The following is a 16,776-nucleotide window of genomic DNA, read 5'->3' as shown; positions in this document are numbered from 1 at the left end:
TTATTGATCTGCAAGATACTCCAGAAGCTGGTAATTAGAGTGTGTCCAATTTATAAGGTCAACAGTTAAAGGGTGTCTCTATTCAAAATTTGTCAAGTGATATTTCGTACAGTGTATGTATGTAGCATTACCTTGATTACTGAGAATGATGTTTCCTCAGAGCAGGTAGCCCAGAGCTGACCCCTCTTGTGACTGCTGATGACATGAGTAGAACTGAAGATCCTCTTTGTTGTTGCTGCGAGTCCATGGGAAGAAACATTCATTTTTCTAGAGAGCATTTTTTTTCTCTACATTTATATCTCTTATCGCTTAAAGACACCAAAAACGTTCTGCAATTTATTTGTGCATGGTGAATGCCTCTTCTTCTTAAAAGTATTTCTTTTTTTGAAAACTTTCTGCTTCCTCGCAATGACTTGCAGTGATACCTCAGAGCTGCCTCAGTTCCAGTTACATCATTAGCAATTTAGAAACATATATATCTTTCACACCAAGGTTATATATCTTTCACACCAATGGGAAGTTTTCATTGGTTTAAATCGCACAGTAATAAAGTCATCTTCTGTTAAAGTCACTGGTGTCATCCACACCACCCACGGTTCTTGTCACCTAGCTTTCTTCTTGTCGTGCTATTGTCCCTTTCTGCTGTTTGGTGGTTTATACTCAGATAAGGTTCAAATCCATTCAGTACTAAGGAAGCAACTTGCAGACCTGCACTGAAGTTGCTTGAATGGCACAAATCTGGTAAGGGCAAACAATGTGGCAGTTAAAATGCTCTCATACACAGATCACTTCAGGCAATGGTTTGGGATTCTTCTTAGGTTCTGAGGTGTCTAAGAATAATTACCCACCCAGATTGATATTTTGACTGCAGTAAATCACAGGTATCAGTCATAAGGAAATCTGGTGATTTATGGAACTGGATACCTCAAGTCTGACACTTTGTTGGAGGAGATGGCAAGTGCTGAGATATGCAGTTTATAACCATTGTATTGGCACCTGCCTCATTGTTTACACATTGCTGAACTAGTACAGAAGGTTCTTTTGAGAGAGGAATTGTGGTCAATGATGATAGGTCCAAACTTTCTGACCAAACAAGCATTGACAGCATCCAAATCAGCTCTTCATCACAGGTCATTTCAGCAAGTAAAATGCATTTCTTGGAATCAGTAATGAACCATGATAGTCTGACATAAAATATAAAACATCACATCTATAATATCACATCTTAAAAAGGGGTTTTACAAAACATTACATGGCCTTCTTGAATATGTTTATTAATATATGTTTATTAAAAGATGTTTGTGTGTCTGGATGGTATTCATAAACTGTGCTTTAAATCATTGCTCCAAGATTGAAAGTTCCTTTCAGAGACAGTCACTAATCCTGTGATTTCTGTGGTGGAGGCCACAGAGTACTGCATGTGCTGTGCATCGTGTATCAATGAAAGGGCTACGTATATTTGTCGGCATACAGAAAGTGTACACCACGCATGCGCACTAAACAGGAAACTCCATGGAACAAAAGAGGAAGCGTGGCAAGGATTTAAAGGGAAACGTTACACATAGACAACAGCTCACAGATTCAGATGGGTATGTAACCCATATCGCTAGCTAGCTGATGAGCTAACTAGCTTTGCGTTTTCAAAAATAAATAAAACTTATGAAAGTAAAATAGATGAGTGAGACAGGTAAGGAAAAACACTGAGCTAACTGAGTATGGAACTCCTTCAGAATATGCGGAACAAGAAAGGTGGCTAGAGTAGCTAAGTGTATGTTGCTAACAAGCTAACAGCCTACTTGCTCGCTAGTGTGCAAGGAAATAAAATACATCTGCAAATGGTAACTCTTGGGAAAAGCTATTTGCTGATTGTATCAGATAGCCCTGTCTGACACGAAATACCAGACTTACGACAGCGGACTCATTAGCTGGCTTGTTAAAGGCATCACGAAACCGCATGCAAGGTAGCCTAGGCAGACCAGCTAGCTGCTGTTTGACAGAAGCTAAAACAAGTTTGGACAAGTTACAGTAGCTTTGCAGCCTACCTACACGCCGATCGCCTGCACTGAGGTCAATATTCAATTTGTCTGTATGCAGCAAGTTATTCCACTGTTTTTTAACTGAATGGCTCGAGATAACAGGAAACCGTAGGTCAGTAGCTAACTGCTAACTTGCTAGGTAGCGATATAGAAACGTTTGATGAATGACGCTGCTACTCTTCTGGTCCTGGCCGTCACTTGCCTATGCTGCTTGCTTTTCCAGCCTCGGTTACTTAAGTGCACTATTGTAATTCAATTCACGGTTCATTATTAAAACCCCAAGTAATAGTCTGGGGCGATAATGTGTTATCATGCATGATAATGCATGCTTGTAACATGTGTGCATCTATATAAATGTGCGGTTTCAAAAGTGCTCGAAAAGATTATTCTTTCTCACTGCTTTGTCCATTTTATACAGTCACATAGTTCATATAATTAAAAGGAACATAAAGTGAGGTAAGCATACGTTGTTGGGAAATGTCAGGAGTCTTTTTTATCATTAATGTACTTAATGATGTCATGTCTTTGGGATATTTTCTTTTCCCCTTCTCTTAGATGTCAGCACTGGAGAAATAACGATGTTGGATGCCTAGACTTTGCATTTTCAGAGTACTACGATCTGTGCACAGTGCACCTCTGGGAAAGCGGTGCAGGATCGAACCTTACTGGGAAGTCGCCAGCTCTTTTCACGTCTACCCGTGCTCCCAGTTTGTGACTCTTCGCGCTGTAGGGTTACTGCCCAAGCCCGGCCGCTTTTATCAGTTCACACAAGCATCGCGATCAGTCAGCCTTTCCCCCCGATCAACTTTACGCGTATCCTTGCCCCAGCGCGGCAGCGACGGAACGACAATGGCAGAGCAGAGGTACTGCGTTGAGTACGCCAAGCGCGGCACGGCCGGCTGCAAGAAGTGCAAGGACAAGATCATGAAGGGCTTGGTGCGCATTGGCAAGATCGTGCCCAATCCCTTTAGCGAATCCGCGGGGGAGATGAAGGAGTGGTACCACGTGAAGTGCATCTTCGAGAAGCTGGAGCGCGCTCGGGCGACCACAAAGAAGATCGACGACATCACTGACCTGGAGGGCTGGGAGGAGCTGCAGGATGAGGACAAAGATCTCATCAACAAACACGTGGGAGGTATGACGATTTAGGGAGTGGGTCGGTCTTTATTTATTATGTGTCACATGTATCTTGCATGTATTAGGATATTGTATGTATGTGCAAGTGAATATTTGACGCAATACTTAAGATCCACTCTCAGACAGAATCTGTTTTATTCCAGGGCTGTAGCCTGTACCTGACACTTTGAGTGATGTGATATACTAATCTTAAACCAGTTCAGGAAGTTCTTGTCAGAATGTTTTTCATTGTGTCTGTTTATTTTACCATCACATATTCTCATGCAGACTTTGTAGGCTGTGATGGAGGCTGGGCAGTTGAACATCACTGGTGTCTGTGATCTGTTTTTACTGTGACAGAGCTGGCTGCAAAGACAAATGCAAGCCCAAAGAAGAAAGTTCAAGCGAAGTTGAACAGCAGTGGCGGGATAACGGCACCACTTCCTGATCCGTCCACCAATGCTCCTCGAAAGTTCTCTGGCTTTACAGGTAAAAGTGTGACTTTTGGAACATAAGGAGGCTTGGCTGTGTGTGGCCAGATAGTTTGGTAGATATGGCAGTATACTTTGCATATATGAGATGCAAAAAGAGTCAATTACCAGGCAGTTATTTCCAAGGAAATGAAACCTTTCTGTTAGTATGCCAACTAAACGGTTTCCTTTGGGGACCATTTCCAAATACTCATTGACTTACATGAAGGCATTTCATTTTTAGTCTTATCCAGGTTAAGTAATGATTGTAAGGTTGACTGATTATTTTTCTGCCGTGAGCCGTTGTACAAGTGCCTCTGTTAACGTGTGTACTTATGCCTTCAATGATGGCTGTATTGCAAACCTATTCTAATTTGCCAACCAGCTACCAAAGCAGGAACCACAACCACCAGCCCAGGCCCCTCTCCTGCCAAAGCGAGTCAGGGGAGCACACTATCAGCGCAGATGTGTGACCCCAGTCATAAGGACTGCCTATTAAGAGAGTTTCGCAAAGTGTGTGCCATGGTGGCAGAGAAGCCCAGCTACAATGTCAAGACTCAGATCATCCAGGACTTCCTGAGGAAGGGCTCTGGAGGGGGTGAGTAGGTTCACCAGACACTACCTCAGAACTTCAAATGCAATCTTGCTTTGTCTGGGACTGCTAGTTTTAGTTCTGGTGTTAGTACAAGAAGCATTTCTCTGGCTGTTTGATAGAATATTTTAAGACCTATTGTGTGTGTTAGATCTGTTTTCAGATTTGCATTTTGCTTCTTTGTATGTGTGCCTTTGCATAGTGTTTAGATGATTATATACAGCTCTAATATATCCTCTTGCTTTACTTACCACTTTATATTAATGTAAGTTTGCCTGTGTCATAAACCTGTAGCCATTGTGTAAGCCTACACTTATTTTCATGCAACCTCAACAGTTAATGATATGCAGAAATGTGTTTTCAGTCTATGTAACTGCACGTCTGCATAACCCTAACTCTAAATCTAACCACAAAGGTACACCTAATCCAATGCATATGATGGACTGGCTTGCAGATATGCATTATAATTATTGTTACTTAAATACTGTGTTATTACAGTAGTATTATTGTGACGTTGCACTTCTCTGAAGCAGGTACTTCCTGTTTGTTGTCAAGCTCTGTACAATTGTGGCATACCTGAAGGCCCTTTGTTTTTTTCTGCCTTACTGCCTCATGTAGATAAGTTCAGGGGAGACCTATACTTGACTGTGAAGCTGCTTCTCCCAGGAGTGGTCAAGAGTGTGTACAACCTGAATGATAAGCAGATTGTCAAGCTGTTCAGCCGTATCTTCAACTGCAACCAGGACGAGATGGTGCGGGACCTGGAGCAGGTCAGTGTCTCGGGCCCTCTGTCTGGTAGAGATAGAAGCACTTTCAGTAAAGCATGGGGGCAGCCTCATTCTTGATCCCAGTAGGCTATCTCTTGCGGTGACTCTCATTTGCATATTTGCATATTTGCATGACAACTTTCTTTTTCCTGTGCCGAGCTGGAGGCATTTTAATATTGCTTGCCAGCTGGTCAGGCCTGGCACTTTCAGCTGACCTTACATGCATCTGGTGACAACTGAGATAAGTATCCACAGATTGCCCCTAATTGCAGTATGGAGTGTTGCTCATTACCCACTTGTCCTTTATGAGAAAAGGCAGCTGCGTGTGCCGGCGGGTGAATTTCCTGCTGCCTTTAATAGCCTGGTCTTTGTGAATGCATTATCTCAGTTAAGAGCACGGTTGTCAGACGACTCATTATCAGTTCAGATGACAAATGAGAATGAATACTTTAAGTGCCAGGTCTGATTTGTTACGCCTTTCCTCGTGGTGCGCAGGGGGATGTGTCGGAGACAGTGAGGATCTTCTTTGAAGGGAGCAAGTCCTTCCCTCCGGCAGCCAAGAGTCTTCTGACACTCCAGGAGGTGGATGCCTCACTGACCCGTCTGGCCCAACTCACTAAGGAGGATGACCAGCAGAAGGAGCTGGAGGCCATATCTAAAAGGTCAAACATTTTCCTGGTCCTAGGTTCCTAGGTTCCTAGGAGTGTTATGCTTTTTGCTAGCTATCTGCATATATACTTGTGATGGGAGAGTGCAGGTGCATCTTTTGATTTTCTGTGCTCTGCTCGCCCCAAAAATCATAATTCTGAATCCATTATTATTTATTCCAATGTCAGTTTTGTAATGTGTCATATGCTTTCTCTATTTTATAATAGCGAGCACATAACTTTTCTCCTCATCATAGTGGTGTATGTGACAGCAGTCATGTGGACAAGTAGTGTATATTCAGACTTTTTTATCAAATTTTTATATTTTGAAATATTTCCATTTCCACTACATAATTATGTGAAATAACGTTTCTTGAGCAATATCTACACAGGAAAATGAAAACATTCCATTTTTTTGGAAGTTTATTCTTTAATTGTCATTAATAGCAGATGTGTTAAATTTGGAAAATATTGCAACAGTAACAAATAATCACCCAGCTACATGTTTAAAATAATTTGATGATGTTTTTTTTTTTCTGTAGACATTCAATAGGTGCAGTTAGATAACACTCAGCCAACAGGCTTTAGGTCATTTTAAAGCTTTTGGTTGCAGTCTTTTGAAAGACTGCCTCTAATCACAGGTCAGTCCATGCAATCTAATATTAGTGGATTCCCATTTTCATAACTTAATTCACTCACAGCCTGGAACAAATTGTATTTCGCTCGTCCCCGTCAATTGTCATTATCGCCCTAGCAGCAGCTGCAGTGGAGACAGCTGTCCTTTTCCTGCAGTTGTTCTGGAGATTGACGGGGAGGCAGGACTTGTGCCATTGCCCTGGAGCTAGAAAATAAAGGGGTTATGCCATTCCAAGAAGCGATGCAACCATTTTGGAATGAAAAGAAGTTTCTTGTGTGCAGTGAATGTATCTAACACTTGAGTGCTTTCCACGTAGATATTTAAACAAAACAATATTGGCTATAATAGAATATTGAGCTGTGAAAACTTTATCTTTATCTTTCCTGCCAAATCAGGCAGCGTTTTCATGTTAGAGAAGTTAAATGAAGGACAAGTCTCTCTCACTAAACTAATTGATTCATCGTTCTTTTTTCTCTATTCCAGATGCACTGGGAATGACCTGAAATGCATTATAAGGCTCATCAAGCACGACCTTAAAATGAATGCTGGAGCTAAGCATGTGTATGTTCTTACAGTGTTACCATGTCCTCCAATGTGTTAAACATTCTAATACACCTAATTGGTCAATTATGAGTTTTGTTAAGTTATACAGTGGCAGTGCTTGGGGTGTCTGTCACAAGCTTCAAACACTCTCTCCTGTATCCCCTGCAGCTTGGATGCTGTGGACCCGAATGCCTATGATGCATTCAAAGCCTCTCGTAATCTGGGAGACGTGATTGACAGGGTGCTGCGGAATCAGCAGGAGGCGTCCAATGGCTCAGGGCCCAGAAAGATCCTGAGTGTGGAGGCCACGCTCATGACCCCTGTCCAGCCTATGCTGGTGAGTACTTCTTTCTGTACCCTTCACAAAAACCCACATATCAGTGTGATTGTCACAGAGCACAGACCAGTATAAAATTGTCACATTGGCGCTCTTTGAGCGGTGACCTTGAGCCCCAGTGCACTATGATGAGAAACACTGTACTTGGGAAATTTGGTGAGGGGATTTAAGAATGTAAGCCTATTTGTATATACGTTTGTTTAGCCATGCTGTGGTGTAACTAAAAACCATTCACAGTTTCTTGAAATATATATAGCCAAAATTAAGGACCAAGCACAGTGTGTTTAGAATCTAAACTTTAGATATAATGCAGGCTTTAGTTTTTGTCCAGGTGATCCCGGCTGAATGCAGGTGATCGTGGAGAGGTGTCAACTGGAAATCTCCACAAGTTTTCAGCTGTAAGTGTTGTGTTGCGGACAGGCAGAAGCATGTAAATCCATCGAGTACGCCATGAAGAAGTGTCCTAACGGGATGTACTCAGAGATCAAGTACGACGGCGAGCGCGTGCAGGTCCACAAGAACGGAGATCACTTCAGCTACTTCAGCCGCAGCCTGAAACCTGTGCTACCTCATAAGGTGAGCGCTGTCCTCAGACAGCTTTCATGTCCGGAACTTACCGAATCAGCTTTTTTTTTTTAAAACTTACCCCTCCAGCTATTTTAAATGCTAGTTTTACACCAGAACAAGGGCTTGGTAAGTCAGAATTTGTCTGTATGTTATCCTCCTGATAATCCGGTTGTAGATTGTCTGGTTGTAGGTTGTCTGGTTTTCAGATCATCCATACTTGAGGGCAAAAGTTTATGCATGCACTGTGTGAAGTAGAAATTGTAATACTGTTTTTTGCCCTCTCCATATGGTGTCAGTAGAGGTAGATTTAGGGGGTAGTCTAATCAGAGCAGACAAATGGACAAATTGTAGCAAATATACTCCCTTTGAAATCATGACACAATATACAGCCAAGTAAAACATCTGATTGTTTTGCAAATGTTCATTAAAAGAAGCTGGCTAAATAGGCAACTTTACATGGCAGTGTTAATCAGCTGCCATTGTTCTTCTTTTGTCATAACTTGCATTGTGCTAGTTATTTGAATCTTTCTGGGAAGCAAATTATACACTGCATGCAGTGTTAGAGGTAAGGTTGTTAGTGCTTCAACCAGCAGGTCTTTTTTATGTGATGATGTGTGTTGTTTGTAAATGTACACAGTAAAGAAGTAATTAAATGACATTTGACACTGTGCTAGATTATCCATGCCACAGCTCTCTCCCAGATAATCAGGAGTTGTCCGCAATTAAAACTGCAGAGTTCTTTGCCTGCTTTTACAAGCTCCACAACTTATGCTAAACTTTAGAATGCATATTCTGTTCTGAAGGCCACTCCTTTTACAGAGTTCCTTAAATTTACTACCAGACTTCATCTTTCTTAAACATTGATGAAATATCAATATCAAACGAAGTACCCAATATGAAGATTGTGAATGTGGAAGTGATGTTGAGAGACCTCCTTTCTTTCAGGTGGCCCATTTCAAAGAGTTCATCCCGCAGGCTTTCGCAGGGGGTCACAGCATGATTCTAGATGCAGAAGTGCTTCTCATTGACACCAACACCAGCAAGCCCCTCCCCTTTGGAACCCTGGGAGTGCACAAGGTGAGGTGTTGGATTGGTTGATTTCACTTTGTCTTCTGTCTCTGACCAAACAAACACCAGCATGAATACGGGTTATGTAACAACTCAACTCTTTTGATTTCAGAAAGCGGCCTTCCAAGACGCCAAGGTGTGCCTGTTTGTGTTCGACTGCATTTATTTCAATGGTGTGAGCCTGATGGACAAGTAGGTTGATTTATTTTTACCTCCTCAGAATTTGTCCATTTTGATAGACATGGCAGCTGTTCATCTGTAGAACTGTAATTACTGAATTTACATTCATCTTAGTAAATCCCATGGTAATTCCCTCACTTATATCTGTGACACATCTGGCAATTTTTTTTAAATCCCCTTCATGACTGATTTATGTTATAAATCATGTTATTATATCACCGTCTGGCCATGATCTTATACTGAACAGCAGTTACACCACATTTTCACAGGGACTTAAAATTCTTGTTGCAGGCCTGTTGATGTCTAATATTTTTCAGTATTAGCCCAGGCGTAGTTCTCATATCAATAGCTGTTATACTTCTACTCTCAGACCCTTGTATGAGCGAAGGAAGTTCCTCCATGATAACATGGTCGAAGTTCCCAACAGGATACTGTTCTCTGAGATGAAGCACGTCACTGTAAGTAAAGCAGCCTCACACATTTGAATCACAGGATTTATTTGATCCAAACAGCAAGTGGTTTCATACATCCTTAACAGTTAGATATGTTGAAAGGCACCTAGGGAGGGATCATAACAAATTAAACACCAGAGAAAGAATTCAGATGGACTTATTAATCTTTTAACTGTCATTGATTTGTTGTGTGCTTGGTGCATCAAGCTAAGTAGATTGAAGCTCTTCTTCAGATACCTATTGACTTTCCTTCTGAAAAACAGCATATTTGCAAGCCCTGGTTAGGTATAGTTGCTAAATAATGTAGGGTATATTACTGAGGGATTGATGCAAGGTGCTGTTTGAGTGTATAAGGGAAAAAAAAAAAAACTGATGCACAACTGTGTTGGTAGTAGGTATAAAAATAATTCACTGCTGTTTGGGCAGTATGTGTTAAAAGGTTGCAAGTAGGCTGTGTGTTCTGTGAGTGGCATACATGGCATTCTTGTTACTGTAGAAAGCTGCAGACCTGGCAGAGATGATCACCCGCGTCATCAGGGAGGGGCTGGAGGGACTGGTACTGAAGGACATCAAGGTGGGCACTCGTCAGGATAGCTGCTGTAGAGTGAATACTCATAACTGCCCAGTACATACAAATCATCTACAAAAAGACAGCGCAAAGACTATGGGATCCTCCAGAGTGGCAGTAACAGAGAACTGTATTTGAATGCGTACGTATATATGATATAGAATGTTACAGTAATTCAGTAATTTCATAAATATATATTTTCTCGCTCTCTCGCGCTCTCTCTCTCACTCTCTCTCTCACTTACTCACTCACTCACTCACTCACACTCACACACACACACACACACACACACACACACACACTTAATGTGAAAAGTGGTATGTCAGTTCAGCGTGACTGCCCTGACACCGGAAGGATTTGGGTTCAGTCCCCAGCCAGATGGTGCCCATTTATTCTTAATGCATTCAGCATTATTAAGATGGATCGGGACAGCAGCCTTGGCAGTGGGCAGGCATCCTGTCTAGTTGGAGAGGTTTGTGAATGATAAACAGAAACCAGGGTTATGTCTGGTGCTCTTATATGGCTTCTGTCAAAGTGATAAATAGTGTTTTTTTTTCTTTTTTTTTTTAAAGGGCACCTACGAGCCAGGGAAGCGCCACTGGCTGAAGGTTAAGAAGGACTATCTGAACGAAGGGGCCATGGCAGACACTGCAGATCTCGTGGTTTTAGGGGCTTTTTACGGCAAAGGTTCAAATGGTCAGTAAACAAGTGGGCAATGTTGTAAATGGGGCATTTGAATGTGCAAAATCACAAACCAGGAGACTTTAGGAACAGTCTTTCAGAGCATCCACCTGTTACAGAAAGTTCTGCAGTGTTGGGCACCGACTGTTACTCTGCACAGCGTGCCTAACGGTACATAATGTTGTGGCAGGGCAGTGAGCAGTGGATTCTCCACCATGTAAACACGTGTCTGTCCACAGGGGGAATAATGTCCAGCTTTTTGATGGGCTGCTATGACCCTGATTCCAAGAAGTGGTGCACAGTGACTAAGTGTTCCGGGGGGTATGACGACGCCACTCTGGCCCGGCTTCAGGATGAGCTGGATGTGATCAAGATCAGCAAGGTATCGTTTTAAACTTAGCAGTGCATAAATCTGGGATGGCTCATGCCTTTTTTTCTGGCCTGGACTGCCGCTACTTTTATAACATTCGTGTTTGTCTGTGTGTAGGATCCAAGCAAAATCCCAAGCTGGCTGAAAATCATCAAAAACTATTATCCAGATTTCATAATCCGGGATCCTGAAGTGAGTATTAAACCATTTTTACCTTTTTTGTCAAGGTGGAGACTAATGTATTTTTAAATATGCTTTGTGGTAGTCTGGTAATAGGCAGGAAGGAATGTAGAATTTAACCTGTAGTCATTGTCACTCTGACCCATGTACATGTCTGCCTCTCTCCCGGATAGAAAGCCCCTGTATGGGAGATCACAGGGGCGGAGTTCTCCAAGTCTGAGATGCACACGGCTGATGGCATCTCCATCCGCTTCCCACGCTGCACGCGTATCCGTGACGACAAAGACTGGAAGAGTGCCACAAACCTCCACCAGCTCAAAGTACAGTTTACCTTAATCTCTCTGTTGCTTTGCCTGTCAGTACTCATTCAAAATAGTCAAGCTTAGCCTAATGCCCTATCCTCATATGCACCTCTGTGCGGATCTTATACAATTTAATAAATTAAAGGCAACACCTGGTAGAGTGCATGTCTCTTGCCAACCTTAACAGTTGTCTCTAGCACTCATTTTATATGAAAGGAGTTTCCTTTCTGTTGGTAGATGGGGTATGTGAGTTATGTAGATCCCTCTACATAAAGTACGTAACTACCCTATAATTTAAGAATTTATTAAGTTTGACCCAAAAGCAAAAATCAGCATTTGTCAGTGTAATCAATCAGTGGCTTTTATGTTCACAGAGGCAAATGCAAAAAGATACTCAAGGATAAGCATAGAAACTCAGCTTAACCTAGAGGTGAACATATCTTCCACTCATAAAAAAGGACTGAGTACAAAGTTGAGTGACACTCTGCCACCTGTAACAGTCGTCACAGCACCCCTATAATCAAGCCATCACTTCCTTGTCATCAAGTTTCATCCAAACCTGTCCTTCACCTGTTTCAGAGACAGGCAGAAATAACACACAGGGGTGACAACATGACCTCCACTCTATCTCCCAGAGGCAGAAGTAATAATGAGAGAAATGCAGGCCCTCCCCAGCGGCTTCGGAGTTACTTCATTTAGCTGTCCATTCGGACCCCAGTTTCACCGGGTGTTTGGTCAAATGTCACCACCTCTGGCTTCACTTTGCACGTAGGAGCTGTACCGCATTTCAAAGGAAAGGTGCGATTTTGAGGTGACGGTAGGATCTTCGAAGAGCAGCACCGATAAGGGCTCCTCTGGGGGGGACAGCGGGAGTAACTCCCCTTCCACCTCCCATGGATCAGCAACGCCCAGCAAGGCCGGTAAGTGTCTGCCACCATCTCAGTGTAATGATATATATAAGCCCTGGATCAGTTTATCAGGGTCATTCCTGTTTGTGGATAGCACTAACACAGTTGTCCTTCTGCAGTTATCAATTGTAGTGTTTCTTTTTTACCCCTTGTCCTGGAGTATAATGGTGTCTGCCTTCCAGTTGAACTCCTATCATAAAGGTGATTTGAATTCAACAGTTTTTGGTAGTTGTCTGCTGCTTTCATTGAAAGAAGAGTGCATTTCCAGTGTGTTTGTGCTATTAAGAAAAGCTTTTTTATTTTTGTTTACTCTTATCTTAAAAGAGTAAATAATGCAATTTTTTTTCAAGGTAAAAGGTCTGTTATCTCTTTTTGCAGACAGCACTAGCCTTGCAAATCACCCGGGATGTCATAGCAAGATAAACAGCGAAACATTAAATAGATAGTTAATTATATTGATTTGAATGTAATTGAGAAGGCTGGTATAAAATTGTTTAAGGGACAAATGTTATCACTTGAATTTGAACAATCCTTTGGTTTACCAGGACCATATTGAGAAACACTGATCCTGTTGCCTCTTTGAAGTCGCTGCAGTGACCTCTCTAGAATTCATTTTCTGGTCTAAAGTGAACAATTCCAGAACCATTAGAGGACTTGTGAAAAGCAAAATCCCTCTGCAAACCTCTTGCCAACATAAAAGCTTTTGAATAGAGGAGTGAAATGCAAGTCACTGTCCACACTTGGATTACACACTGGGGATTGTGAAAGAGATATTAACTGTCCTGCATGGTGCCAATGTAGAAAAATGGCTGTTCCTTATCTGATCATTGTGTGTATAGAGGTGAGTCACTTCTAAGTGAATGGAGTAGTTTGGCTGTGCATAGTGCATCTTTGCCTGGTGGTGGTTTAGAGTCCCCATTTAAGATTGTGGGGCAATGGTTTTGACACTGTTTTTTCTCTCCCCTATATCCAGGAAGCAGTAGCACTCCCAAAGCCAAGCCAGTGAAAACGGAGCCCCCCTCTCCGGCCCCTGCAGCCAAGAGGAAGCCTCCCGCAGAGGAACACAGTGCAAAGAAGGTGCATGTCATTTCCAAAACTACACTACTGATATCTTCCTGTTGCAACACATTCATTCAAACAAGAATTGTGGTACACCTTTTCAGCATATCTCTAATTTTAAAACATATCTTGAATATTCGCTGCAGAAAAGTCTGCAAGTTACAGCTATAAACATTAGAAAACTGTGAAATCAGCATTTTCTTGTGGCGAAAATGAGGCAATTACCTTGGGAGGGGGAGGGGGCATACTGTACTGATGGTGGTGAGCTTCTCCTTCAGTTCCTTGCCACAAGTAATGATGCAGTTCTATTGACACTTCATACAAATCGCTGGCTGCCCTGAGCCGGTTAGTGGCAAAAGGGTGTAGCCTCTGTCTCTGTCTGAGCTTCACAAACAGAATGTGCAAGCTCTGCAGTCTCTTCTACCATGTGCATTCAGTTATGATTGGTGTCCTCTCTTGTTCAATTCATTTCAGCTGAAAAAGACAGAAACTGTACACAGCAATGGGCAAAGCAAAGGGAAGGCAGCCCCCTCCCAATCAACAGAAGTCGCAAAGGAAAAGGTTGGTATTCCCTTGTGGAATCAGAAGAACTCATGTCAGCTGAAATGGTGATGTTATTACAAGAAGTGTAACAATTAATCAGGCTATTTGGTGAAATAAGCCAATAAACAAAATGCAAGTTATTTTCTCTTTGTAATGTAGCATATAATTAATGACATCCATTTTGTACCCAAATAATTATTTTCATACTAAGATTTTTTGTAGGGATATGTTCAAGTAAAACATAAGCCATAAGCCATTAGTCAAAAGGTTAAAGTGGAGATAACGGTGTATAAGAATTAAACGCATTATTTCATGAGAGAATTATTTCATTAGAGAATTATTTTCGTGTAAACTTTCCTGTCCTGTCCTGTCCTGGTCAGAATGCCTGTTTGTACTGTGATGTGCATAAGCACATTGGCTCACTGAATTATGTGTAGTACAGCATGGGACTTTGACTCATGCTCCCAAATGCAATCGGAGAGCTCATTTCAAGTTCCGATTTCTCCAATAAAAGTCAACACTGGTGTCCTTTTAATGCTGCTTGTAAAAGAACACAGCCATAAACCTCTCTGCCTAGTATAACGCTGCACAATTGTTAGGACACGGGCTAATAACTCTCTGGCCACAAATCTTTTATATCCGCCATTAACTTGGGATCTTAATCTCCCCCTGAACCAGACCTTGCTTGACATCTTCAGCGGGGTGAAGCTGTTCATGCCAGATTCGGTGCAGGACTATGAGAAACTGCGCCGCTACTTTGTAGCCTACGACGGAGACCTGGTGCCGGAGTACGACGCTGCCTCCGCCACGCACACGCTGGCAGAGCCTGAGGAAGACAGCCAGGCCCGGAAAGTCACCACCAACTGGATCTGGGAGTGCATCCGGAAACGAAGAGTCGTCCCTCCCTGCTGACCGCGTTTCCGCCGTGCAGAGGACCGTACGAGAGGAAGGCACCAAAGTGTGCAACTCAAACACAGCTGGCTGGTTTCACACTAAAACTGATGATAAAAACCTACACTGGTTTACAAAGTGAGATAGTCCAACATTGTACGCAGTAGGCCATCTACATCATTCAGGGGAAGTAGTATTAGGTAGTGTTATGTGTGGGACAGGTCATAAGCTAGAAATATATGTATTTTTCAAGATACAAAGGCATGTTTTGTTTACCAGATAACACATGCAAGTCTTCAGTCATGTATCTGGTATAATGAACAGTTTTGTTTGGCTCAGTGGAGAATATCACAAAGGTGTTAGTCATGTTAATATTTAGTCATTTTTAAAAATATTTTTGTTTTATTCTGTTGTCTAAGAGAAGTGCAGATCCAAAAGATAACTAGGTCTAATGAGGACCGTCTCTACAATAAATCGCACTCCATCCAAGTTTGCATATGAAGCAGGCAGGCCATTGAAGTGCTTTCTGCAGTGGTGTTGATTTTCAGAGCAATATAATACTCAGCCTTGTGTGTGCGTGACTGCTGAAAGCTTTTGGTCTTCCCCACTAAAAAAAAAAAAGTGGATAGATGGTGGTCTAATTTATGTAAACTGGATTTGGCTGTATGCAATTCACATATTTCCCGGGCTAAGTGATCAATGGAAAGATCCCTAGTTGGACACTACATTTCAAATCCTGGGGAACTGAAGGAAAGAATGTACACTGGCAGTATCTAAATGGACTTCAGGCTTTTCTTACACATGAATGGTGCATCTGGCTTTAAAAATCTTTTATAAAACATTTGTGATTTTTAACAGACTTCCACAAACTGCTTCAGGGTGTACTTTGACATCCAAAGGAGGTGCTATCTGACCGAAATTTGGACATGCACAAACATGAGCATGGCAAGACCAGGTTCTGCTTTTTAATACTATTTGTTCTGGCACAGAAATAATGCCCATGGGTATACAGTCTCTTGTACAATGCAATTTCGTTGGAACACAAAAGGAAACACAACATAGGCATCCGTGTGTGTTTGACACTGGCATCGACCGCTAATGCAGTAATTTAACACTTTTAGTTTAATTTGTTTTCAGTTTTATATTCAGTGTTCAATCTTTCATTTGGTTTCAAGTTTATGTTGAGCATCAGAACTGCTGGAATGATATAGGTGTTGGGAGAGTGTGACTATTTTCTGTAACTCGCACTGAAGTGGTATGTACCACTAGCTGGCAGGACTTTTAAGAGTGCCAAGGTGTGATCAACAGTGAAGTGAGTTTTTAACTTTACAAGGGGAACTGTTCCACTGCTGTTTTGTATGCCAAATACAATGCCTTCCAGTCCATGTTTCTGCCAAGTGTGTGGCATCAATGTGCAGAAATGTACAAATAACCAATGACTGAAAAATTCTTCAGTTTCTTCAAAGGCACAGCGGGGAAGTGAACAGTACTATTCTTTGTGATGAAATGGACTTGAGCTTTATATAAAGCTGTCACTTTTCATAAGATTTTAACAAATGCCAGATCCAGAAATGTCCTTCCAACTTCCCCTCGATCAAAATAAAGATTACATGACCCAAAACAAATATGGAATGGCTGCTTCATATTACTTTAAAGGAAAATGGGAAACGTCTTACAGCTTTTCTCTCCTTTTATTCTGCTGAAATGTATATTGGATGTCTGAAGATGAGAATCTGCAGTTTTATTTGAACAGAATATCTGTCCCTCTAACTATTCACTCCCTTTGACCACTTCTGCAGTGGGAGTTTCTATGTGGCCGTTACTATGGAAACTACAAGAAATGACCCTAGACACTGCTACTG

At 41.9% G+C, this 16,776-nt stretch overlaps 1 protein-coding gene across 4 annotated transcripts; it reads left to right on the top strand.

Annotated features, from left to right (window-relative positions):
• Nucleotides 1–1,536: 1,536 nt before the first annotated feature.
• On the top strand, nucleotides 1,537–16,535 carry lig3 (ligase III, DNA, ATP-dependent). Of its 4 annotated transcripts, none has more exons than XM_036525261.1 (21): nucleotides 1,537–1,589; nucleotides 2,592–3,171; nucleotides 3,513–3,641; nucleotides 4,008–4,220; nucleotides 4,833–4,984; nucleotides 5,477–5,643; nucleotides 6,749–6,826; nucleotides 6,977–7,145; nucleotides 7,566–7,721; nucleotides 8,658–8,789; nucleotides 8,893–8,972; nucleotides 9,331–9,418; nucleotides 9,909–9,986; nucleotides 10,553–10,676; nucleotides 10,901–11,043; nucleotides 11,149–11,223; nucleotides 11,385–11,531; nucleotides 12,286–12,433; nucleotides 13,395–13,498; nucleotides 13,955–14,041; nucleotides 14,702–16,535. In XM_036525261.1, exons 2-21 carry the CDS (start codon nucleotides 2,622–2,624, stop codon nucleotides 14,933–14,935), a joined length of 3,054 nt encoding a protein of 1,017 aa, XP_036381154.1. In that variant the 5' UTR covers nucleotides 1,537–1,589; nucleotides 2,592–2,621; the 3' UTR covers nucleotides 14,936–16,535. The 4 variants fall into 4 exon arrangements, with proteins under 4 accessions (XP_036381154.1, XP_036381155.1, XP_036381156.1 ...); XM_036525262.1 differs by having other exon boundaries at nucleotides 1,561–1,687; XM_036525263.1 differs by lacking the exon at nucleotides 1,537–1,589 and adding an exon at nucleotides 1,726–2,067.
• Nucleotides 16,536–16,776: the final 241 nt, after the last annotated feature.

Source organism: Megalops cyprinoides, chromosome 3 (assembly GCF_013368585.1).
Source record: "Megalops cyprinoides isolate fMegCyp1 chromosome 3, fMegCyp1.pri, whole genome shotgun sequence".
NCBI classification, from domain to species: Eukaryota; Metazoa; Chordata; class Actinopteri; order Elopiformes; family Megalopidae; genus Megalops; species Megalops cyprinoides.
This window is presented reverse-complemented; position numbering and strand designations above follow the sequence as displayed.

What these genes read in the sequence shown, in the direction of transcription:
- lig3 (XM_036525261.1), top strand. Translation starts at nt 2,622, where the DNA reads ATGCCTAGACTTTGCATTTTCAGAGTACTACGATCTGTGCACAGTGCA. An exon ending in CTGAGATGAAGCACGTCACT is followed by an intron (nt 9,419 to 9,908) that starts GTAAGTAAAGCA and finishes TTGTTACTGTAG; the next exon opens with AAAGCTGCAGACCTGGCAGA. An exon ending in CAAACCTCCACCAGCTCAAA is followed by an intron (nt 11,532 to 12,285) that starts GTACAGTTTACC and finishes CTTTGCACGTAG; the next exon opens with GAGCTGTACCGCATTTCAAA.